This window comes from Mustela nivalis (genome assembly GCF_964662115.1).
Source record: "Mustela nivalis genome assembly, chromosome: 1".
In the NCBI taxonomy this organism is placed as follows: domain Eukaryota; kingdom Metazoa; phylum Chordata; class Mammalia; order Carnivora; family Mustelidae; genus Mustela; species Mustela nivalis.
The window spans coordinates 155,665,757-155,691,788 of record NC_139020.1 but is presented as its reverse complement, the minus strand read 5'-3'; the positions used below and the strand labels follow the sequence as shown (position 1 = coordinate 155,691,788).

At 41.5% G+C, this 26,032-nt stretch overlaps 1 protein-coding gene and 1 long non-coding RNA gene across 2 annotated transcripts; one reads left to right on the top strand and one right to left on the bottom strand.

The window, feature by feature from the left end:
- Positions 1–555: 555 nt before the first annotated feature.
- CCR8 (C-C motif chemokine receptor 8) lies at positions 556–6,724 on the bottom strand. The gene is made up of 2 exons (XM_082746498.1): positions 6,621–6,724; positions 556–2,109 (listed from the first exon to the last, which is right to left on the bottom strand). Exon 2 carries the CDS (start codon positions 2,077–2,079, stop codon positions 1,012–1,014), a length of 1,068 nt encoding a protein of 355 aa, XP_082602624.1. The 5' UTR covers positions 2,080–2,109; positions 6,621–6,724; the 3' UTR covers positions 556–1,011.
- LOC309872520 lies at positions 3,548–23,609 on the top strand. The gene is made up of 3 exons (XR_014315934.1): positions 3,548–3,807; positions 4,024–4,087; positions 22,991–23,609. It is a non-coding gene; the product is annotated as an uncharacterized lncRNA (long non-coding RNA).
- The last annotated feature ends 2,423 nt before the right edge of the window (positions 23,610–26,032 follow it).

Below are 26,032 nucleotides of genomic sequence, written 5' to 3'. Positions count from 1 at the left end.
CCTTAATTTCTCTTTCTTCTGTCTCATTGTTAGTATATAGAAATGCAACTAATTTCTGGGCATTGATTTTATATCCTGCCAAATTGCTGAATCCCTGTATGAGTTCTAGTAATTTTGGGGTGGAGTCTGTTGGATTTTCCATATAGAGTATCCATGTCAACTGTAGAGAATGAGAGCTTGACTTCTTTGCCAATTTTGGATGTCTTTTTTTTTTTTTTTAAGATTTTACTTATTTGAGACAGAGGCAGTGAGAGAGAGCATGAGCGAGGAGAAGGTCAGAGGGAGAAGCAGACTCCCCGTGGAGCTGGGAGCCTGATGCGGGACTCGATCCCAGGACTCCAGGATCTTGACCTGAGCCGAAGGCAGTTGTCCAACCAACTGAGCCACCCAGGCGTCCCTCGGATACCTTTTATTTCTCTTTGTTATCTGATTGCTGAGGCTAGGACTTCTAGTACTACGTTGAACAGCAGTGGTGATAGTGGATACCCTGCCATGTTTGACCATCTTTTAAAAGGAAAATTACAGGGTAATATTTCTCATGAACACAGATATGAATTTTCCAAGAATCCAATTATTTATTAAAATGATCATGAACAAGGGGTCATTTTTTTCCAGGGAAAATACAAGTTGATTTAAAATAAGAAAATCAGACGATGTAGTTCACCAAATTAACAGAATGATAGAGGAAAGAAAGCTATATGATCACCTTAATAGATGTGAAAAAGCATTTGATAAAATTTAAGTTGAGATATGATAAAGGTACTACAAAACTAAGAAACAAATCCCAAATCTAACGTTATACTAAATAGTGAGATAGATAGACTATTTCCAGAAAATAGTAACAAAATCTTTGAGAGCTGAGAAAGTTAATTTGCAATAACAGGAATTCATTAACCATCATGAAATATGCCTTGTGTCTGTAACAACATTTCTAAGAGTATTCCTTCAAGTAGCCTCAGACTCCAGTGTAAATCATTTTTGTCTCCTAAAAGACCCCCCCCCCCGCCCCCGTCACAAAATGTAGTCTGTGCTGGAGGAGCGGGAGGGGTGCTGACAGGAGGAGGGAGGTCTTTCCCAGCCCTCCCTAGGTATTTGTCTTCCTACAAAGAGGAGGCCATAATTGGAAATCTTTTGGAATATTTCTGAGAGGTGTTTCTTGAATTTCTCACCCATGAAAGCATAGATCACAGGGTTCACACAGCAGTGAGTGAAGGAAATGGTTTCTGTGACATGAGTGGCATAAATCAGTCGCTGGCTCAGGACACATCCATCCAAGATGTTCATGTTGAGCAGAGAAGTGAGGAAGAGGACCACATTGAATGGGACCCAGAAGAGTAAAGAGGCGATCACCACAATGAGCACCAATTTGATGGCCTTGGTCTTGTTGTGATTTTGGCAGCTCTTCAGCTGGTGCAGAATGCTAATGTAGCAGAACATAAGGATGGTGAATGGGATCAACAGACCTAAGATATTCATTTCAAAGTGGATGAAGATCTTCCACTTCAGAGTCTGTTGATTGTAAGATGAATAACACTGTAGAATGCCATCTTCAGAGGCCACTTGATACACCACTAGTAATGGGCTGGTGGCCATGATAGCAATCAGCCACACAGCCAGACTCAGGGCTGTGCCCATCCTGGCTGTCCTCACTTTCATGGCATAGACCGCATGGACAATTGCCAGGTACCTGTCCACACTCATGAGGGTTATAAAAAACATGCTGCTGAAGAAGCCAATGTAATAAAAACCAGAGACCACCTTGCACATTACAGTTCCAAACACCCACTGGTCCAGCTGATAGTGGGTCTGGAAGGGGAAGGAGAAGACAAAAAGCAAGTCAGAAAGGACCAGGTTCAAGAGGTATACGTCGGTGATGCTCCTCAGCTTCTTGCAGGCTACAAGGACAAGGATGACCAGGATGTTTCCCAGAAGACCAAATACAAACAAGACACAGTAAAAGACAGCAAGAAGCAACTTGCTGTCTCTTTGGATAAGTTCCCCATCACAGGGGCTTGACATGGTATCAGGATAGTAGTAGTCGGTTACCGTCGTCACATTGGGCTCCAGCGTATAATCCATCAAAGCAGGAGGACCAGGTCAGAGGGACACCTAAGAGAGATTCATTCCTTAAAAATATTTTTATTTATAAATATAGATTGAATTCTAACTCCCTCCCCCATTCATATGCTGAAGCTCTAAATCCCTGTAATAGGCTGAACACTTGTGTTCTCCCAAAATTCATTTTAAATGAATTTACCCCACCTTGTGATGGTATTAAGCAGTGGGTTCTTTGGGAAGTAATTGGGTTAAATGAGGTCACAGGAGGGTAGAGCCCTCATAAATACAATGAGTGTCCGTATAAGAATCACAAGAGAGCTTGCTTCTTCTCTCTGCTCACAGCCATGTGAGGTTATAAGGAGAAATCGGCTCTCTGCAACCTGGAACAGGGTTCTCACCAGAGCCTGCTGGTACCCTGATTTTGGACCTCCCACACTGTAGAATAGTGAGAATTAAATTCCAGTTGTTTATAAACCATCCAGTCTCTGTTATTCTGTTATAGCAGCCCAAACTGACCAAAACACCACCTATGTCACCATATTTGGAGATGAGCCAGTAAAGAGGTAAGTATAGTTAAATATATCATAAGGGTGGGGTTCCAATCCTTAGGCCTGGCGTCCTTTTAAGAAGAAGAGTCACCCAAGCTTGCAAGCTCTCTCTCTCTCTCTCTCTGCATGTACAGGGAAAAGACCAAGGAGGACACAGCAAGAAGATGGATGGCTGCAAGCCAGGAAGAGAGTTCTCACCACCGGCCCTGTTGGCACCCTGATCTTGGACCTCTAGCTTCCAGGACCGTGACAAAATTAATTTCTTTTTTCTGGCTTTTCCTTATGGCAGCCTGATACTGATAAGTGGATGCCGTTACAGCAAATACCTAAGTGGCTTTGGAAATGGGAATGGGTGGAGAATCCTTTCCACACGCTAGAAAAACCCGAGGTTGCCTTGAAGACACTGTTGGTGGCGATCTGGACGGTGAAAGTGATTATGCTGAGGGTTTGGGACGAAGAGAGGGCTGGAAAGAGAGCTTCCGTGGTCTGGGAGAATACAGGTATCACCGTGGACCGAACGGGAGCGGAAATACGGATGTTAAAGGCGAGGTCTCCGGCAGAAATGAGGAACATGTTATGAGAAGTGGAGGAATTAGATTCCTGCTCTAAGCGGCAGAGAACTTGGCTGAATTGTTCCTAGCGTTTTGCGGAAGATTGGACATTTGGCTGGGGTATTCCTAAGCCAAGTGTTAAGAGGCTTCTCTGCGCCAATAACTGTAAAGTGCTAGAGGAGAGAGGTAAGTTGAAGGAGTTACACAAAGAGGAATCAGAACACGAAGATTGGGAAGCCTGTCCGAATCACAGAAATGAGAAAGCGTTTCTGGAGAGTACGCCCAAGATGTGGCCAGACCCGAGCGGGCGGAAGGCAGAGGCTTTAACCCACTGAGCCACCCAGGCGCCCCACCCACGGAGCCGTTTCAACAGAAGCTAGGGACAGAGACGCTGCCGGTTTGGCCTGAAGCTGCAGAGACAGGACAAAATAAACCAACGCGTTTGAACTTCTAGGATTTTACAAGATGGGACAATAGAGCTATTTGCCTGCGAATACGTCTTATCCTTCAAGAAAACGAAGGAATGACAGAATACATTACAGAAGGAACTCTCCGCACAGGTGCAATCGGCAAGCCTGTCCCCTCTCCTTCCCGCAGGAGGCTCAGCCGCTCCGGGCCGTGCGGGCGGGGCTCCCGCCTGGGGCTCTAAGGTGATGCTGCCACCTAGTGGGCCCAGAGGGCAGAGCACCTGGGCAAAAAAGATTATCCTTGACAACCTAATTGAATTTGCCCTGTTAGCTTTGAGGCTTGCCTGGGACCCACGACCCTTCTGTTCTTTCTCGTTTGTTCCCTGCGGAATGGGAATGTCTGTCCTATGCCTGTCCCACCGCTGTATTTTCGAATGCATAATTTGTCTGGTTTCACAGGCTTACAGCTGGAGAGGAGTTCAGCCTCAGGATGAATCATATCTCAGATCTCACTAATACCCAGGTAAGATTTTGGATCTAGAATTGGTGCTGGAATGGGTTAAGACTTTGGGAGCTGTTGAAATGGAGTGCATGCATATACGTTATACTTTGAAGACATGAATTTTGGGAAGCCAGATGTCAGGATGTTAGGTCAGGATGTTAAAGACTGAATTGTGTGCCCATAGATTGAAGCTCTAATTCTTACTGTGATGATATTTGGAGATAGGGCTTTAGGAGATAATTGAGGATAAATGATGTTGTAAGGGTGAGGTTTTGATCTGATTGGACTGGTGTTCTTTTGAGAAGAGGAAGACATACCAAAGACCGACCTCTCTCTTAATACATGCCCAGAGAGAGAGAGTCATAGGGGTACAAATTGAGAAAGTGACTGTCTGCAAGCCAGGAAGGAGCACTTATCAGGAACCCAATACGTCAGCACCTTGACCTTAGACTTCTAGCCTCCAGAACTGTGAGAAAGTACATTTCTGCCATTTGAGCCACCAGGCATATGGTATATTGTTACAGCAGTGGAAACAGATCAAGGAGTCCAGGGTAGGGGGAGGAACATATATGGGAACTGTCTGTAATTTCCATCCAAATTTCCGGTAAACCAAAAGCTTCTCTAAACAGTGAGGTCTATTAACATGTTTTAAAAATTGAAAACTGAGGTGTCTCCCTAGCGTAGTAGGCAGCGTGTCAGTCTCATAAAAATTGAAAACTGCCCCAGCTCACCAATTCGGGGGGACTGGGTGGAACAAGAAAAGCCAAAATTTTTGAAGACAATTGAAATAACTATAGTTCTGCCACCAGAATTAGCAATTGCTAACATATTGTCAGATTTGCTTTTGGTTCTTTTTTCTTTCTTCCACTGTCTTCCTGCCTTTCTAATGCAATACAGATGAAGCCAAGGTTCTCTTTAACTACCCAACTGATCCCCAGGCTCCAGAAGCAACTACTGAAACCAGTTGGATATGGTTCATTCCAGCTTCCCCCTGTACTTTTACATACCTAACTGTACTCTTAAATAATTTATAATATTGTTTTGTGCTCACTTTTGACCCACACAAATGGTTGTCACATCTCTCTTTTTGTATCTTGCTTTTCTTCTCCCCACACTATTGTTTAAAAATACAGCCACGCTCTTCTAAAGAGTTCAGATTATTCTTTTCACTGCTTTTATAAGCACCATAAATAATTACTTTAAAAATGCAATAGAAATAAAGGATCCCAATCATCCTAGCAACAAAAACTGCTAAGATTTCTAAGGACAAACGTGATAGAAACCGCGGTTCGGTTATGTGAAATATTATAAAACTTTGTTGAAGGTCATCAATGAGGACACGATTAAAAAGGAAACATATGCTCTATTTATGTGAAGGAAGACACAACAATTACAACATGATAATTCTCAGATTGATACTTACATTCAAGACACTTCCAATGTGGGCACTATTTTTCCAATGTGTTTGGTTGCTGAACGTTCACAGACGCCCTAGTCCACTAGGCCATCTTTCTTTGTATAATTGGAAATGCCTAGCAAGTTAGCCATTTTTAAAGTTATTAATTTTATTTAAGTTTGTACCCAAAATGGGTTTAAAAACATAGTTTCTGAAGTATGGACGTGGGTCTATTTTTTTTTTTTTTGTGGCTAGAATCTCTCAAAATAATAGTCTCTCCTCCTACATCTTCCTTCCTACTTGTCTGACAGTTGTTTAAAAAAATAATTTTCAGTTTGCCTTCCTTCTGTTCTGCTCTCCTAATATCCTAGAATAAGGGGTGGTCCTCAACTCATTCGTTCCCCAGATCCTACCTGCTGACTCCTAACCCATTCTTCCTTCATGCTCTCTCATCAGTAAAGTCTAGGTGAAGTATTAAGGATGTCCATCATTTATTACAGCAGACAAGGTATTTTAGATGCATTCTTTCATTCATTTCTCTTGAATCCCTGGGAAGCAGGTCCTCCTACTTCCTTTCTGTTTCTGGAATTAGGGTTGAATCTGAATCCCAGAGACTGTAAGTCCATTGACTAAAGTTACAGAGAGGGAGGCTGTAGAGCCAGGACTTGAAACTACTTCTGCTCTGAACCCTTTTTCCTCTTCCATATTTAGCTGCTTTTGTGGGGAGAGCAAAAGCAAACCAATCTTTTAGAAGTTGAGCCACCTGACTACAAGTTCTCTACTACCTTGTAGCTGTGTAACGGTTTGTCTGATAGAAGCCTTGTAACCAGCCTAAGGACAGACTCCTCTCAGATGCCTGATGATAAGAGGTATTTTCTTAACAAACTTTGCACTCTTGTAGGAGCTTTCACTCCCTCCTAGCGTCCTGCAGAGAAAATGGCATGGCTTGCTTTCCTCAGTCAGATCCAGGACTGGCCACTAAGATATCTGCAGGTTTGTGCACTCAGGACAAGCAAAGATTAAAAAATATCTATATGTATTCACCTCTTCTACCAGGCTTCTGAAATATTTGCCTTCCCTTTGCTTTTTTCCCAAGGACGTAAAAGTGTTCCTGCTTACTTCTATCCTTCTTCCCCAAGGATGCTAATGAATACATACCTTAATTAGAGCCTTTGTTCTGGAGATTTCAGTGTTGTTAATTCTTCTCAGAATCTGCCCTCTGTGTCTGCAGCCCAGTGAGCAAGAGCTCCTCTCTCGAGGGTGGTATCTTCTTATCTGTTTGTGGTGAGTGGCAGAATAGGGGTGGATCTACCATCCCACTGTTATTTAAAAAGTTTAAAAAAATTGTTCTCACCCAAGAACACACACAGATGGCAAGTGAGCATATGAAAATATGCTCTCCACCTTATCATTGTCATTAGGGAATCTTAAATTAAAACAACAGAGAAATACCACTGCCTGATTATTAGAATGGCTAAAGTCCAAAACACGGACAACACCAAATGCTAAAGAGGATGCAGAACAGGAGGAACTCTCATTTATTGCTGGTGGGAATGCAAAATTGTACCGCTACTTTGGAAGACAGTTTGGCAACTTTCTTTTGGACAGATTGGTAATTTTTTTTAAAGGCTTCTTTTTTCCTAAAGATTTTAGTTATTTGACAGACAGAGATCACAAGTAGGCAGAGAAGCAGGCAGAGAGAGAGGAGGAAGCAGACTTCCTGATGAGCAGAGAGCCTGATGTGGGGCTCGATTCCAGGACCCTGAGATCATGACCCAAGCCTAAGGCAGAGGCTTAACCCACTGAGCCACCTAGGTGCCCTAAAGATTGGTAATTTTTTTTTATAAAGTTGTAATAGATTTACCATATAATCCAGTAATCATGCTCCTGGGTATTTACTCAAATGAGTTGAAAACATATACACACAAAACCCTAGCATGAATATTTATAACAGCTTTATTCATAATTGCCGCAAATTGGAAGCAGGCAATATAACCTTCAGTCGAGGAATGGATAAATGAGCTGTGGTAATGTACACAATGGAATATTATTCAGTGATTTGAAAAAAGAGCTATCAAGGGTGCCTGGGTGGCTCAGTGCGTTAAAGCCTCTTTCTTCGGCTCAGGTCATGATCCCAGGGTCCTGGGCATGGAGCTCTCTGCTCAGCAGGGAGCCTGCTTCCCTTCCTCTCTCCCTGCCTGATTCTCTGCCTACTTGTGATCTCTGTCTGTCAAATAAATAAATAAATAAATCTTTAAAAAAAAAAAAAAAGAGCTATCAAGTGTCCCCCCCAGGACACTTTATGTCTGTATTGCTAAATGAAAGCAGCCCATCTGAAGAGGCTACATCTTATCTGATTCCAGCTATATAATATTCTGGAACAGGCAAAACTATAGAGACAGTAAAAAGAGGTAAGTGGTTTCCAGGGGTTCAGGGGGAGGGGAATGAGAAGGTGGAATACAGGACATTTTTAGGGTGGTGAAACTATTTTTTTTTTTTTTTTTTGGTGAAACTATTTTGTATCAAATGTAGTGGGGGACACACATCATTATTGCATTTGTCAAAAACCAGAGAACGTACAATACAGAATGAACCCTAATATAAACTATGGGCTTCAATTAATGAAGGTGGCCATCTATAAGCCAGGAAAAGACTCTTACCAGGAAACCAATTTGTCAACACCTTGAGCGTGAACGTCTACCTTCTAGAACTGTGAGCAAATACATTTCTATCATCTAAGCCACCCAGCTTGTGTTGTTATTTTTTTTTAATGGTGGCTTAAACAGACAAATACAGGGTGTATAAGGGACGTTCTGTATTTTCTACCTAAACTGTCTGCATATCTAGAACTTCCCTAAGAAATAAAGTCTATTAAATCTTTTAACTGAAAACTATATTGAAATAAGATGACCATTTTATCATTATATTGTAGTTGTATAATTTCTACCTGCACTGGCTCTCCTTCATGACATATGGCATGCCCAAGTGTGGTGGGTATGTGTGTGTATATACATATATATTTGAATTATAGTGGTAGCAGTGATCATTTCTGTAAGTGATTTCTTTACTTACATGCTGTACATTGAAAATACCATCATTATGAAATGTTCTCCTTTTCATCCTATGGTGAGCAGAGTAATAATATAATGGCCATGTTGCTTATGTCTGTCAACATCTTTTCTTTAGATGAATCTTTAGATAAAGGGACATCCATCTAGCTCCCATTCCATGCATTACCCATTGGGCTGCCAATCACTCACACACACACACACACACACACACACACACACACACTCACATACATATGCACACACGCACGCACACCATTAAAAGAAAGGAAACCTCCTTGACTCTTGTCTGGTCAAGGAGATGTTTCATTTTCTCAGCCATGGTCATGACTGATTTAGAGAATCTCACATCTTGTGCCCCCACGTGGCAGAAAACTATTTGAAGGATGAAACCAAGCAGGGAAAATTATGGCCAAGAAATGAGAAAATATATAATTCTGATGAAATTGTTTGTGTTCTTGGAATGACAGTTGTGTGATTCATTAGTGTCCACCGCCGCCCCCTCCAGCTTCACCCTTTTAGGCATCAGCTAATTTCAGTTGGGTTGCTGGCACAACTATAAGGGTAGAGACTGATTTGATAGCTCCCAGTTATCGGGTGTCTTTTTATGCCAGTTCCTTTGTATACTTCATCCTCAATTAGTCTCATGAAGATTATGCATGAGAGTTATTATCACTTTTGTTTGAGAAACTGAAGCTCAGAGAAGGGAGGTGATGTGACAGTGGTCGCCCAAGTAGTTAACCGGAGGCTAGACTTCAAATGCAGGCCCAAGAGATTACACAGTCCAAACTTTTAACTTCATTATCTTAAAATTGGCAAATATTAGAGCCCTTGCGTTCTAGTATGTGTTGGGTCAAAACCAAGCCTTAATAGTTCTGAAGGTTAACTCTTCCAAAAAGAAAGATTTTGGAGGCTCACCTTAAATGAATTACCCAGGGCCCAAGGGAGTGAACAGGTCCCCAGATGTTGGGAGGGAGTTATAAAAGTTCCAGAAACTCTCTACCTGCAAACAAGTCGTTATAAAAGTTCCAGAAACTCCCTGTAAACAAAGATGCAATAGATTCCTTGCATTCATGGTCCCAGTGTTTCATGGAGCAAGTAGAGACCTGAGGCACATGCTCATTCTTGTAACTCTCTAATACCATGAAAATATGCCCCAGATAGTCAACTGGAGGAGAAGAAAGTTACTTCACTCATCCTAGCCAAGACCAACCTAGATCTGCCAGCCAACTCCATGAGCTCAATGTGCAGGTGAGCCCATCCAAGATCAACAGGGCTGCCTAGCTGCCCACCACGGATGTATGAGCAATAAACACTTGTCATTAAATACAGCTGAGGCTTTTTTCATTGTTTGTTAAGCAGCATTGTTGTGGATAAAAACTAACTGATGCAAGTGGTCTTGCCAGATTAGGGGGCAGGAAGCCTGTTATGAATGGATGCATTCTTTGGCATGTCAGAAGAGAGCCCCCTAGAAGGAGGGGAATCTGGGAGGAAGAAAGTATGGGAGTGAGGGAAATTGTCAGTATCACTGCTGTTTAATTCTAGAATGCAATCAGCCTCACAGCTCAATGGTCTCCCACTCTTAGCTTCTTTATATGTAGAATGAGGATTGTGGTTTCCTTCTGGAAGCTTCTGAGGAAGAAAGTGAGGTATCAGCATGAAGGTGGAGCACATCCCAGGTGGTCCTCTAATCTTCATTCTTGAGTTTACTCCTCTCCCCATATTTTCACTGCAAATGTGGAGTGGGAGCATACAGGGGTTACCACCATTCCATGAGTGTGGTAACCTGGGAGAAAATTTGCACAAGTATGTGTTAAGAAAGTCAGAGAATATGTTGAGAACAGAAGGCGGCAGGAAAACCACCAAGGCAACCAGGGAAGTCTTTGTTTGCTGTCTCCACTCTGCAATACAGTATCTGTTCAAAGGAGCACAGAAGCTCAGCTAAAAGTAACCTGGGAGTGTCTATATATAATATAAATATAAATATAAAGTGTGGGGGAGAACCTTGGGCCCACCTGTTGGAAATCTAACTTAAGGTAATAATCCAAAATGCAGGAGGGAAAGGAAGCTATCTACAAAGCTATAATATGATGTAATTTATAGTAGAAACAACTTAAAACGCACTTAGAAGCTTTAAAAAAAGAAAGTAGACTGCTTAAATCATTTTTAAAATTATGGTCAGTTAGCCAGCATATAGTCCATCAGTAGTTTTTGATGTAGTGTTCCACAATTAATTAGTTGTGTATAACACTCAGTACTCACCCCAACACGTGCCTCTTTAATACCAATCACCCAGCTATCCCATCTCCCCACTCCCTCCCCTTTGTTTCCCAGAGTCCCGAGTCTCTCACAGTTTGTCTCCCTCTCTGACTTCTCCTCATTCAGTTTTCCCTCCCTTCCCCTGTGGTCCTTTCACGATTCCTTATGTTCCATGTAAGAGTGAAACCATATGATAATTGTCTTTCTCAGCTTGACTTATTTCACTCAGCATTCTACTGTGGTACCTGCACAAACATTTAGTTATTGGAAGAGTGCAATGTTAGGTTAAAAAAAAAAAAAAAAGAATACCCCCTTTTATCTGTATATTGTCTAGAATGGTTGCCCCACATCACTTGATCCTTTGTGCTTTCTTCCACACAGTGATAGCAAGAGGCATTTCATCTCAGGGACAGAATTGTGAAGGGGCCACCATGGTTTATTTCTGCTGGTTGAGACCATGCCAGGAGGGCCACCTGCAGTGAGGATCATATTCTGTTTCAATAGAAGAGGCAAGGACCCAATGGGCCTGGCAAAATCAGACCCAGTTGATCAACTTACTGCAGAGGTCCACCACCACAAACACCTTTACTGTGGAGTGCAGACAATCCCAAGAAGACAACAGAGAGATGGGGCACAACTCCAGGGAGGGGCAGTGAGGGAGAGGCGAAGAGGACCAGATCTGTTCTTCCCCCTACTGCTTCCCCTCCTGGAGGTATGTGGAAGTTCCTCTCAGAAACTTGAAGGAAAGTAAGAGCTCCCAGTGTGGAGGATACCTATACTCATGTCACTGCTACATTTCAGTTTGGATACAATTTAAAATGGCTACATATTCCTCTAAATTTTGCCTCATGGCCCATGAATCCAACCTTTTTGCCTCACAAATTTTATCTCTTAGAAATACCTGCCGATGCCTGAATTCATACCTGGGTAACTCCCCTCACCAACATCATTCATGCTCTGACGCAATTTGGGGAAAACCCCGGATACTTTAGCTGAGTTTTGTACATGATAAGCAAAGATCAATGGTTCACAGATGGTGAGACACAGGGCCCACAGGTACTGCTGACTCATATCACAATGGCAAAAACTACGATACCTGTTCCACCCGCAGCAGTAGGAAGGAACCCTGTACCCTTTTGCAACCCAGCCAAGCCGTCCTGAGGGACTAAAGTAGCATTTCCCCAAGCCCAGGTTCCAGGTTGGGCCAAATGATAGCACAACACCTGGCACAGAAGGAGTGCTTTGTGCAAGGTAACACAGTGGAGGCCGAGGGGAGTCAGGAAGAATGGTCTGTGGTTTCTGTCCGCCACCTTTCCTGAATTGGTAGAGCGGTCCGAGTTCTCTATCAAGCAACTTGACTTGGGCAGAGGCAACCCCAGTCAGCAGAGGTGCTTCTGGGGCTGATCTCTACCCTAAGGAGTCTTTATTGTGAGTTCCTTGAGATCCTTTTGCTTCTCCATACTTAGCACAGGACCCCGTGCACAGCAACTTCTCCATAAATCATTGAATGGCGTGCAAGGCAAGATGAAGATATGGGGTTAACTGAAGAATTGGAGAAATTGTTGAAGCGTCCTTGAACAGCTAGACCTGAAGGACAAGGCCCTTGCTGTGGTTCCTAGGCCATTGTATGGGGCTGGCGTGGGCCTTGTAGGACTGGGCACCTGTCTGCTCTCACCCCTTGTAGCAGTTTTTCTAAGCCTGCTGTAGAACAAATTACCACCAACTTGGAAATGTATTCTCTTATAGTTGGAGTCCAGATGACTGAAATTCAGCAGAACTGAGTTCTCCAGGGCTCTAAAGGAGAGTCATTGTTTGCCCCAGTGCAGCTCCTGGTGGCCACCCAGCAATCCTGAACTTGTGGTTACATCACTCCAGTCTCTTCTCTACCTTCCCACCATCTTCTCCTCTGTGTGCTACCCGAGATCTCTCTCTGCTTCTACGTTATAGGGATTCAGAGATTGCACTGAGGGTCACCTGGGTAATCTGCAACAATCTTTCTATCTCAGGATCCTTGACTTAATCACATCTGCAAAGTTCCTTTTTCCAAATAAGGTTGCATTTGCAAATTCCAAGAATTAGGATATTTTGGCTTTTATTCAATCTCCTCTACCCTAGCTCTAAAGACAGGAGGAAGTGATGTGGCTTAAGAGAAGCCTTTGTTTCTCACCTTTGGCCATACAGGGAGGCCCCTGCATTCTTGAGGGCATCGGAAATAATCTACACAGCTGAAGTCAAATATGGCCTCCAGAATCGACAGCCTCTCAAGTCCACCTCCTGCTGTACAAACACACTCAATGAGTTCTGGAGGGAAAACTCTCTGGGAAAACATATTTCAAAATGCATTTTTTAAAAAAGATTTTATTTATTTGACCAAGAAAGAAACAGCAATAGAGGGAATACAAGGAGGGTCAGTGGCAGAGTGAGAAGCAGGCTTCCCGCAGAGCAGGGAGCCGGACTGGGATTCGATCTGAGGACCCCAGGATCATGACCTGAGCTGAAGGCAGATGCTTAATGACTGAGCCACCTAGGTGCCCATTTAAAAATGTATTTTTAATAGCATTTGCCACTTCTATCATTGACACGCTTCCCAAAGCTTTGGGAGAGGATCTTAATTAAAATCAATTGCCTTCTTCTTCATCTAGTCTCCAAAACTTAGAAAAATCCTATTAACAGTTTAATAATCACCATATGCAATAGTTAATTTATGTGTCAACTTGGCTAGGTGACAGCATCCATATATTTGGTCAAACATTTTAAATGCTTCTGTGAAGGTGTTTTTTAGATGACATTAACATTTAAATCCATGGGCTTTGAGTAGATTACTATCCATAATGTGTGTGGGCTTCATTCAATTAGTTGAAGGTTTTAATAGAAAAAGACTGACCTCCTCAGAAGGAGAGGGACTTCTGCTGGCAAACCATCTGAACCTGAATTGCAGCATCCCTGGGTCTCCAGCCTGCTGGTGGACCCTGCAGGTTCTGGATCTGCCAAGCCTCCACAATCACGATAACCAATTTCTTTCTTTCTTTCTTTCTTTCTTTCTTTCTTTCTTTCTTTCTTTCTTTCTTTCTTTCTTTCTTTCTTTCTTTCTTTCTTTTTTAATTTGGCAGAGAGAGAGAGAGATATCACAAGTAGGCAGAGAGGCAGGCAGAGAGAGAGGCAGAAGCAGGCTCCCCGTGAGCAGAGAGCCCGATGTGGAGCTCGATTCGAGGATCCTGAGATCATGACCTGAGCCGAAGGCAGTGGCTTAACCCACCGAGCCACCCAGGCGCCCTACAATAACCAATTTCTTAAAATAAATCTCTCTTTCTATGTATACATACATCTAGTTAATTCTGTTTTTTCCTGGAGGACCTTAATATACCACGCAAACTACAAAACAACACCATAGTTTAAAGGTGTAAATAAACAAGCAAGATCAGGAAAGAGTAGTGCTGAGTCTTCAGGTACTGGGTTACATAGCTTATGAGAAAAAGATGACTCCTGAAATGCACCGTTATATCAAATCACCACCAATCCCTCCAAAGAAAAAAGCTCCAAAGCTCTGTCCCGTAGCTGGTTCAACACAACTTCTATGACCACTAATGAACATTGCAGAGTTCAGAGGGATGTCTTTAAGAAACATACCCATGTTTCTGCTTTGGCTATTTAGGCATTTTATAGTTTTAAGGAACAAGGCTTTCCATTTCCACATGCCTCAGTATTTTGTGGTTTGACATGGAACTGGCACCAACAACTTCAGTGATATGAGTATACATGCTTTACATAGTGAGTTTTTGACTGACTTTTTACAAGTTAGGGGACCTATCCTGTCCAATCACATCATATGGTTTTGTAGGATATGCTATAATAGAGCATTACTGGGACTTTGAGGACGGGCTCTGTTAGGAATGAAAATTTTTTCTCTACCTTTCAAAATTCTTCTAGCTGGTCTAAAAATGAAATTAACATAAGATAGATTAACAGGAGAAAGAAAACAATGCTTAATTATATGCATATACAGACCTAATAATGAAATTGGGACCCTCCCCCCACCCACCCAATGCAGTTTTTATACCTTTTAGACAAAGATGTAAGTCTGTGAGAAATTGACAAGACAAAGAAAATATATGTTTGGGAGATTCAGTTAGCAAGAATTTTATTTTTTTTAAAGATTTTATTTATTTATTTGACAGAGATCACAAGTAGGCAAGAGGCAGGCAGAGAGAGGGAGAAGCAGGCTCCCTGCCAAGCAGAGAGCCTGATGTGGGGCTTGATCCCAGGACCCTGAGATCATGACCTGAGCCGAAGGCAGAGGCCCAACCCTCTGAGTCATCCAGGTGCCCCTAACAAAGAATTTTAAACAGGATTTGGGTAGTAAATTAGTGAAAGTAACAAGTTTTGTTAATATAGTCTTCTTAACTTTAGATGCCCTATCCCTGGTGAAAAGGATGTCTCCACCTCCTGGTACAGAGAGAGTACCTTTCACATGGGAGATTTATTTCTGCTTTCTGAAGACAAAGGGAGATCATGCTTTTCTTCTTGCAATGACTGTTTCATCAGTAGCATTCATTCAAAATAATCAGTATGCCTTTTGGGGTGGCCTGCCCTCGGCCTCCACTGTAGATATCCCCAAGTACTTCCTATTAATGAATGTTTTAAATATTTACATTATATGGAATAATGGGGATACCTTAAGACTGTATCCTTAGAGATTTGAAATGATGAGAAAACTATAAAGAACTGGCATTTAAAATTTTCAAGTTGTTTTAGTTCTAGAAGTAGTGACTCTGTTCATACATTCATTCTTTTCATTAATCCTCTAAATATTTATTAAGTGCTAACCACATGAGGGTTTCTAGGCTGGGTTGTGAGGATACAGTGGGGGATGACGTTGGCAAGGCTTCTGTCCTGTAGGGTCAGATACAGTGGGTGGCAGGCATAAAGCAAATTATACAAATTTTTGATGCTAATGGTTATAGTGTCATACTGAGGGTGTTTAGAACAGATGGGTCCAGTCTGCTCTGTCTTCGTGTCTCTAGAATGATGTCTTCAAGTGGATGAGAAGATAGTTGAAATGGAGGGAATTTGTAGAAAGCTATTTAATAAGGAGGCCTCATCCCTAGGACCCCTTCTTTATTCCATGTACCAGGTGGCTGCCCCTCCTTCAGCCCTACAGTAGATTGGCCTTCTAAGGAGAGAGGATTAAGTGACCTTATACACACCCAGGTAAGGCCCTCTGGCCTCCATCTGTCAACAGGTGGAGAGAGGAAGTCTTCTCACTAGGTTCTGATGGGTCCATGAGGAAACACGCAAGGCCATCGGCATCATGGCTCCCTGACCCAACAGTCCAAACAGGCAATACTTGGTGAAGTTCTCAGCTGACAAACTGTTCACGTACTCAGAGCTGCCAACAGACAGACTGCTAAGAACCACTACACATGAGAGGAAAGGCTCCAATATGAAAGACAGCAACCAAACACACTGACAGGAAACAAAGGTTTTGAGGAAACAGAGGCTACGCAGATATAAGAGAACTTAAAAACTATAAATGCCGCGGAGAAAATAACAAGACACAACACCCAGAAAATGAGAATTAAATGCTACCAAAAGGAACATTTATAGTGCAAAAGTGGTTCTGGACATTAGAAGCATGCTATCAGATTTTAAAGATCAACTGAAGGTTTAGAAAGTAAAGTTAAGGGCGCCTGGGTGGCTCAGTGGGTTAAGCCACTGCCTTCGGCTCAGGTCATGATCTCAGGGTCCTGGGATCGAGTCCCGCATCGGGCTCTCTGCTCAGCAGGGAGCCTGCTTCCTCCTCTCTCTCTCTGCCTACTTGTAATCTCTCTCTGTCAAATAAATAAATAAAATCTTTAAAAAAAAAAAAAAGTAAAGTTAAGGATGTCTCCTGTGAAGGACAGCAGAAAGACAACATATGGGAAAACAGAGAAAAGACAATCGAAGAACCAATGTTAGGGTCCAGCATCCAGGTTCTAGAAGTTCCACAAAGAACGCAGAGATAACAAAGGGGAAGGAATTAGCAAAGACATAATTAAAGAAAATCTCCCAGACGTAAATGTCACCAGCTTCCAGATAGAAAGGGCCTGTTATGTGCCCAGTACGGCGGATGGAAATAGACTAAGATGGTGGTGGATCTCACAGTTTCAGGCTAGTACAATTAACTGGCTTCAGCTGAGCTTATGTCTCTTATAATTGAAAGAATTCTGATCAATCTTCTGACCTAGAAGTGATCTGATCAAGACTGTCTGACTGACTCTAACCACAGTGGGCATCTGTTTTGTTTGCTAACATTGTTGACTCTGTGTCTACCCACTCACTGTCCATTTTACTTCTCTTAATGTGAAAAACCTCCTTTTCCTTTGGGGGAACCAAAAGACTATTCATTGTGGTGCCTCAGGTCTAATCTTTGTCCAAGGCTGAGCCTAGGAAAACCAATCAGACTTGGCCACCTGAGATTTTGCATCTTAAGGAGAATGACCATGGCTAGAAATGGGTTCTGCAATTCTCATGGTGGTGTCCAAAAAAGAGATTGTTGTTTGGTTCCTGAGAGATGCCCACGAGTGCCTTAATTCATCTCCTGATTTCAGAGTCCTGATTTCACAGGATGTTTAACATTTTTTGCCTTGGGGCCCTAAATACCAATCACAACCTGTGGAGCCTTCTTTCAGGCAAACTGGCTGATTGTAGAAAAGACCCATCAGGCAACCCACCTCAAAATACCCATAGACCCTAACTGACCAATGGGCTACTTACAACTAGGCACAGTGACCAAAAATGGGAGAATTCTATATGTTGTCACAGCTCCTCATCTTTCCCCCTTTAAAAAGAGCCCCACCCACTGTCTTGTTGCAGACAATCTCTCCTCTGTCGTCCTGTCCTCCACTCCCTTGTGGTGTATTCCATAAACTTCTATCTCCTTTGTTCTGCCTCAGATGAATTCTTTTACCATCCCTGCCACTGGCCGCCATCCAATCAGGGTGCCCCACACTTGGGGAGACCCCATCCAATCAAGACACCCCAGAGACACCACACAACCCTCAGCTGTTCTTACAACAGGACTACCATCAACATTTCCAAATGCCCCTTCAAGGAGTAGCACCACCTGGTTGCAAACCATTGGAGGACCTCACTCAGAAACAGATTCTGTGGGTTTCTGAATCATAACAATTGTGTGCATCATTTCTCTGGGTCTCTTTGTGAAATACAGGGCACTGTGCTTTTATTTTTATCCTTTTCTTTCAAATTTTTATTTAAATTCTAGCTAGTTAACATATAGTGTAATACTGGTTTCAAGAGTAGAATTTTGTGATTCATATACCCAGTGCTCATCACAAGTGCCCTCCTTAATCCCCACCAACCATTTAGTTCATCTCCCACCCACATCAAACATCAATCTTCAGTTTGTTCTCTATTATTAAGAGTCTCTTACGGTTTGCCTCCATCTCACTCTTTCTTTTTACCCCTCCTTCCATATGTTCATCTGTTTTATTGCCTAAATCCTACATGAGTGAAATCATATGGTATTTCTCTTTCTCTAACTGACTTATTTTACTTAACATAATACACTCTAGCTCCATCCCCATCATTGACAATGGCAAAATTTCATTCTTTTTGATGGCTGACTAATATTCCTCTCTCTCTCTCTCTCTCTCTCTGTGTGTGTGTGTGTATAACACATCTTTATTTGTTCATCACTTGAAGGACATTTGGGCTCTCTCCATAGTTTAGCTATTATTGATAATGCTGCTATAAACAACTGAGTGCATGAATCCCTTAGAATCAGTACTTTTGTATCCTTTAAGTAAACACCTAGTAACACTGTGATTTTTAAAAATCAGGGTCCTGACAACAGGAATGATATTACCTGCAGATTCTGAGGACTTGAAGGACATGGATGAATACCCAGGCCCCATGCAACCTAGTGAAAACCTCCCTTCAGGCCATATTTTTCCAGAGTCTAAAGTAATTTTAACCATGGGGGTAAAATAACTCAGATTATAGAGAATAGTGTGGCACTCTGAAGGACCTACAGAAATTTTTTTAAATTATAAAAAAAAGTCTTGAGATTGTGTGGAAATGGCTGCTGAGCCAAGGAGGAAGAATGAAATTTGGGATTTTGATGGAGTCGTTGATATGTTTACTTTCATCGGAGATCAGCTTTGTGGCCAAACAATGGCTAACACTTTGCTGAATTGGCTAATCCAAACCTGGGTTCATTTTTGGACTCCCCTAAGTAACACTGAATGGCCAAAAGAGAGAGAGAAAAAAAAAACTCTTGGCAGAGATAGAAGAAAGAATTTAAGTTCATCAGAGCACAGAAATGCTGGATCAGATCTATCAGTGACATCCCACATAAATCCAACTCCACCATGTGGAGTTCACCTCAGAATGAAAAATAAATTGATGAAGGAAGCTTCAAAATCTTTAAAAAGTGCTGTGCTAGGGATCGAGTGCAGTTGAAATGGGCTCACTGCACCGCGCTCTTTGGGGACAGAAAGAGGGGCTGGGGTGTCTGGCAGGGCAGCTAACTACAGTAGTCACTATGACAGATGTGGGGCGGGCATGTCAGTCACAGATGGGGAAATGACACCCTGGGCCAATATCTCTGACCAAGTGATTTTGTCATGGATCCACCAGAACAAACTGATAGGTGGCCACACCACAGCTATCTTCTTTGATGTCTGCACCTAGGGAAGTCTATCTGCTGAAGAGACCTGACTTGAGCCTCTGTATTAGAAAGACTCACATGATCATGCAGTTCCTGGGTGTGCATGATTGCAAAGTCAAAGTTCCTTTAAAAACATGAGAGATGGGAGTAAATACCCTATGGGAATACCACATTGTGAGTTATGTGCCCAAACTTCTGAGAACCATGGATAATGGCTAGTTCTCCCTGCGTCTCCTTTGCTGACAGAAGCAGCTGTACCTCCCCTGTCTGACTAGCCTTCTCTTGCTTAAGATCTGATAAAGACCTCCTCTGAGGCAGCTATGTTGCAAGGGGAGGTCATTCTCCATCTGGCAAGCAATAAATGTCACATTCTACCTCATTTTTCCCAAAATAAAGGGAAAGAGAAGACTGTTTAAATGAACTGTTTAAATGAACTTTAAGTGTAAGTGTGTAAATTATTGCTATCACATTCACTTTTCATAAAGCATTAGGCAGAAAATGACCTCAGGCCAATGAACTGAACTCTATTTTTATAAATGGGAATATTTAAGTCCAGAGAGGTGAAGTAATTGACCCCAAAACACACAGCAAGTCAGTGGAAGAGCCAGAGCTTGCACTCAGGTCTTCCAAAGCATAGCCTCAGTTTTTTTCTGCATTGCACCGTATTTTTAAAATTCTCATATGTTCACATTACAAAGAGTTGTGGGTAAAACTAGGGGGAATCTTTTAGGGTTTTCTACATTTTACAACTCTAAGTCCACCAATAATTTTCAGGGTACAAAGCATTGGCTTAACAAAAAGTGGTAGACAGAAGCATGAGTTTAATAAAATCATGTGTTATTAATAACAAAGCCAGTTTATCAGAAAAATACTTTCCCATTTATATATTAATGCATAATTTAATCATATATTTAATATATGGCATATATAATTTAATATGCTTGTAGTTTATATATAATTATGTATCAATTATAGTAATTAATATGTATATATACATAAAATTTAATTCTTCACATAGATTGCAATAAAAAGCTTCAATAAAGAGATTTTTCTTACTACAAAATATTTATTTCCTGTATAAGAGTAGTCAGGAACACTGCCTGCATACAATCAAAGGTACAACCACAATATTGCTTCAAAGGGTTGAACATGGAGAAATGTGCAGTTAATAGTACAAGCTAATAGGACAATATTTGTTTTTTTAGTTGCATGTTCGGGAAATGTATATACCATGTAGTATGCAAGAAGAACTGATTAGATCTCTCAGCCTTTTGCTGGTCCTTTATTCCTGGAATTTAGCTTTTACCAACATCCTTTATTTTTCTCTCAAAGCTACACTTGCTGAGGACCTAGCCTATGCCCAGCATCACTCTGGTCATTTGATGAGTAAAAAAGCAAAATTATAGGAGTTTCCCTTTCAGGAATTTAGCAATGACTCTCTGAAGAATGATGAATAATGAAAGGGAAAAATCATTATGAAAACTATGTGGAAACCCAGAATACTCTTTATGAAGAAGAGCAAATGAAAGTGGCATGTATAACGATGATTGTGTGTGCCAAGACCTGGATATGTGTGATCACATTCCGGAATGAAACAGGCAGAAGTAAAAATGGTCATGTATTAGATTACTTCTCTTTATTTTTAAAGTTTTCTTTGACAGTGGTATATTGTTTTCTCATACTTTTTAAAAAATCCTTTTTAAAATTTATTTTTGTATTAGCTTCAGAGGTAGAATTCAGTGATTTCATCAGTTGCATATAACACCCAGTGCTCATTACATCAAGTGACCTCCTTAATTCCCATCACCCAATTATCTCTCCCCCTCCAGCAACCCTCAGTTTTGTTTCATAGAGTTCAGTATCTCTTATGGTTTGCCTCCCTCTCAATTTCCATCTTATTTTATATTTGCTTCCCTTCCTTTATGTTCATCTGTTTTGTTTCTTAAATTCCACATATGAATGAAATCACATGGTATTTGTCTTTCTCTGAATGACTTATTTCACTTAGCATAATAACCTCTAGTTCTGGGAGCCTTCATGGCTTGGACAGTTAAGTGTCTGCCTTTGGCTCAGGTCATGATCCCAGGGTTCTGGGATGGAGTCCCACATCAGGCTCCTTGCCCAACAGGGAATCAGCTTCTCCCTCTTCCTTTGCCCCTCCCCCTGCTCATTCTCTCTCTCTCTCTCTCTCAAATAAATAAGTAAAATCTTTAAAAAGAAAAATCCTCTAGTCCCATCCACATTGTTGCAAATGGCAAGAGTTCATTCTTTTTGATGGCTGACTAATATTCCATTGTACATATATACCACATCTTCTATATTCATTCATCTGTTGATGGACATCTGGACTCTTTCCATATTCTGGTTATTGTGGACATTGCTGTTACAAACATTGGGATGCATGTGTCCCTTCAAATCACTATGTTTGTATCCTTTGGATAAATACCTAATAGTGCAACTGCTGGGTCACAAGTTAGCTCTATTTTTAACTTTTTAAGGAACTTCCAGTTGATTTCCAGAGTGGCTGCACCAGTTTGCTTTCCCACCAATAGTGTAAGAAAGTTCCCCTTTCTCTGCATCCTCGACAACATCTGTTGTTTCCTGAGTTGTTAATTTTAGCCATTCTGGTTTAGCTACTATAATTTCTCTTCAGATTGTTTAAATCTTTCACCTTTTCTCAGTAAGTTTTTAAAGAAATAGACAATGATTATCAATAGCAAACTTAAAGCAGAGACGTTTACATTTTGTAAATGATTTGATGATTACATTGTAGATGAGTTTACTAACCCACACTTAGAATTCTCTCCCAAAGACTTACAGAACAAAAACCACCTATCTTACAAAAAGTGATATACAAGGGAAGTCCAGGTTGGTAAAACAGATCTGGCTTATGAAGCAGATATTGGGGAGAAAAATCTTTCCTCTACCCTCTTGAGTTCTGAACCCAGGGAGGTCTGTGAATTAAACTAACAAAAGACAGATTAACAAAAGAAAAGGTACATAATTTTTATTAATATTTACATGTATGTGAACTCAGAGAAAAGGAGTGAAACTCAAAAAAAGTGGTTATACTTCAGAGTTTATACGACATTTTAACAAAGGAAAGGAGGTTTGGGCTTCAAGGAGGTGCCACCCCAAAATATGTCACTTTGGCATAAGGATCATTTTGAACTAAAGGCAACTGAGAATTAATCAAAGCAGGAAGAATTCTCTGCCCTTCCCCATTTGTCTAAAGGCAGGGGAGAAATTTCCCTTTGATGAAGGTGCCCACCTTGTACTAGAGAATGACTCTTATCAAAGATTGGAAGTTGAACATCAAGATGAGTTTGCATAAACAAACCATGCTAAAATAGTCTTTGGTTTCCATTAATTCTCTCATACATTTCCTTGTCACTTCCTCACAATTTATCATCCCTTAAGTCTTTCTCATCTGGGCTACCAGAATCCTTGTTCTCACTATAGATCTTGTTCATGTTCACTGCCATGTTCTTTGGGCTGTCTTTCTTACCAGACTCATATCTTGCTCTTTTCAGGTCTCCACCCAATACATCCAAGGCAGTGCCTACCATGAGGTAGGTCTTAGAGAGCCCAGGATGCATCAAGACCCAACAGCTCACAATGAAGAGGACAGAAATGCCACCTTCTCTTCTGGTCAGTCTTTATCATGGTCAAAATTCAGGGAATTTTTGGCACCTGAAGGTTTTGGAGTCATCCAGACCTGAGTGAAATCCCAGCCCTGCTGTTTACTTGCTGGGTGACACTGGGTGTTTTATTTCAAAACCCCCATACCTCATCATTCTCATCTGTACAAGATGGGTGGTGATCCCTGTCTTAAGGGGGCTGTTAAAAAAAAGAAGCACTTTATTCTGCAGAGATCTAGTACCAAATATATGTTAATAACTACATGTTCTATTCCTAATCACCAAGAAACTCTTATCATTTTACTTCTGTGGTTTCCTCTTTACTAGACATGGAAGTCTTTTTAAAGTTTTTATTTTGAAATCACATGCAGAAAAGAAAGATTGTGAGAATTTACAAAGAGCTCTGGTGTATTCTCCCAGATTAACCAAGTGTTAACATTTTGACATATGTCCTTTATCATTTTCTCTCTTTGCATGTGAGATAAAAGATTTTCTGAATCATTGGAGAAAATCTGTAGGCATCATGTTCTTTCATCCCTAAACTTTTCAGTGCGAATTTCCTGAAAAGGACATTCTCTTATGTCACCATGGTGCTATTAAGATCAAGAAATTTAGCATTTCATGGTTTATTTTACAATTTCACCAATTATCACAGTAATGTCCTCTATAGTACCTTTTTCCTGGTTCAGGATCTAATCCACAGCCATGCCTTGCATTTAACTTTCTAGTACTTTAACTTGTCTTTGATCTGAAACTCTGCCTCTGCTTCTCATTGTTTTTTAAGACATTGACATTTTAAAAAATATTTTATTTGTTTATTCAAGAAAGAGAGGCAAAGAGAGAGAGAACAGGGGGAGAGTTAAAGGAAGAGGCAGATGCCCAGCTGAGCAGAGAGCCTGATGTGGGACTTGATCCCCAGACCTTGACATCATGACCTGAGCTGAAGAAAGAATCTTAACCAACTGAGCCACCGAGGTGTTCCAAGACACTAATATATTTTTTAAAGATTTTAGTTATTTATTTGACACACACACAGAGAGATCACAAGTAGGGAGAGAGGCAGGAAGAGAGAGAGGGGGAAGCAGTCTCCCTGATGAACAGAGAGCCTGATGCAGGGCTTGATCCCAGGACCCTGAGACCATGACCTGAGCTGAAGGCAGAGGCTTAACCCTCTGAGCCACCCAGGTGCCCCGACACTAACATTTTTTTTTTAAAGATTTTATTCATTTATTTGACAGGCAGAGATCACAAGTAGGCAGAGAGGCAGGCAGAGAGAGAGAGAGAGAGGGAAGCAGGCTTCCTGCGGAGCAGGGAGCCTGATGCGGGGCTCGATCCCAGGACTCTGAGATCATGACCCGAGCCGAAGGCAGCAGCCCAAACCACTGAGCCACCCAGGCACCCCTAACATTATTTTTTCATTTATTTATTTTCAGCATAACAGTATCATTATTTTTTCACCACACCCAGTGCTCCATGCAATCTGTGCCCTCTATAATACCCACCACCTGGTACCCTGACCTCCCACCCCCCCGCCACTTCAAACCCCTCAGATTGTTTTTCAGAGTCCATAGTCTCTCATGATTCACCTCCCCTTCCAATTTACCCCAACCCCCTTCTCTCTAACTCCCCATGTCTTCCATGCTTTTTGTTATGCTCCACAAATAAGTGAAGCCATATGATAATTGACTCTCTCTGCTTGACTTATTTCACTCAGCAGAATCTCTTCCAGTCCCGTCCATGTTGCTACAAAAGTTGGGTATTCATCCTTTCTGATGGAGGCATAATACTCCATAGTGTATATGGACCACATCTTCCTTATTCATTTGTCCGTTGAAGGGCATCTTGGTTCTTTCCACAGTTTGGCGACCGTGGCCATTGCTGCTATGAACATTGGGGTACAGATGGCCCTTCTTTTCACTACATCTGTATCTTTGGGGTAAATACCTAGGAGTGCAATGGCAGGTTCATAGGGAAGCTCTATTTTTAATTTCTTGAAAAATCTCCACATTGTTCTCTAAAGAGGCTGCACCAACTTGCATTCCCACCAACAGTGTAAGAGGGTTCCCCTTTCTCCACATCCTCTCAAACACATGTTGTTTCCCTTCTTGCTAATTTTGGCCATTCTAACTGGTGTAAGGTGATATCTCAATGTAGTTTTAATTTGAATATCCCTGAGGGCTAGTGATGATGAACATTTTTTCATGTGTCTGATAGCCATTTGTATGTCTTCATTGGAGAAGTGTCTGTCCATATCTTCTGCCCATTTTTTGATGATTGCCTGTTTTGTGTGTGTTGAGTTTGAGGAGTTCATTATAGATCCTGGATATCAACCTTTTTTCTGTACTGTCATTTGCAAATATCTTCTCCCATTCTGTGGGTTGCCTCTTTGTTTTCTTGACTTTTTCCTTTGCTGTGCAGAAGCTTTTGATTTTGATGAAGTCCCAAAAGTTCATCTTCACTTTTGTTTCCTTTGCCTTTGGAGACATATCTTGAAAGAAGTTGCTGTGGCTGATATTGAAGAGATTACTGCCTATGTTCTCCTCTAGGATTCTGATGGAATCAGACCTCTCACATTGAGGTCTTTTATCCATTTTGAGTTTATCTTTGTGTACGGTGTAAGAGAATGGTCGATTTTCATTCTTCTACATATAGCTGCCCAGAGAATCGATTCCATTTACTATAGCACCAAGCATCATAAGATACCTGGGAATAAACCTAACCAAAGAGGTAAAGGATCTGTACTCAAGGAACTACAGAACACTCATGAAAGAAATTGAAGAAGACACAAAAAGATGGAAGACCATTCCATGCTCTTGAATTGGAAGAATAAACATTGTTAAAATGTCTATACTGCCTAGAGCAATCTATACTTTTAATGCTATTCCGATCAAAATTCCACCAGTATTCTTCAAAGAGCTGGAGTAGGGGCACCTG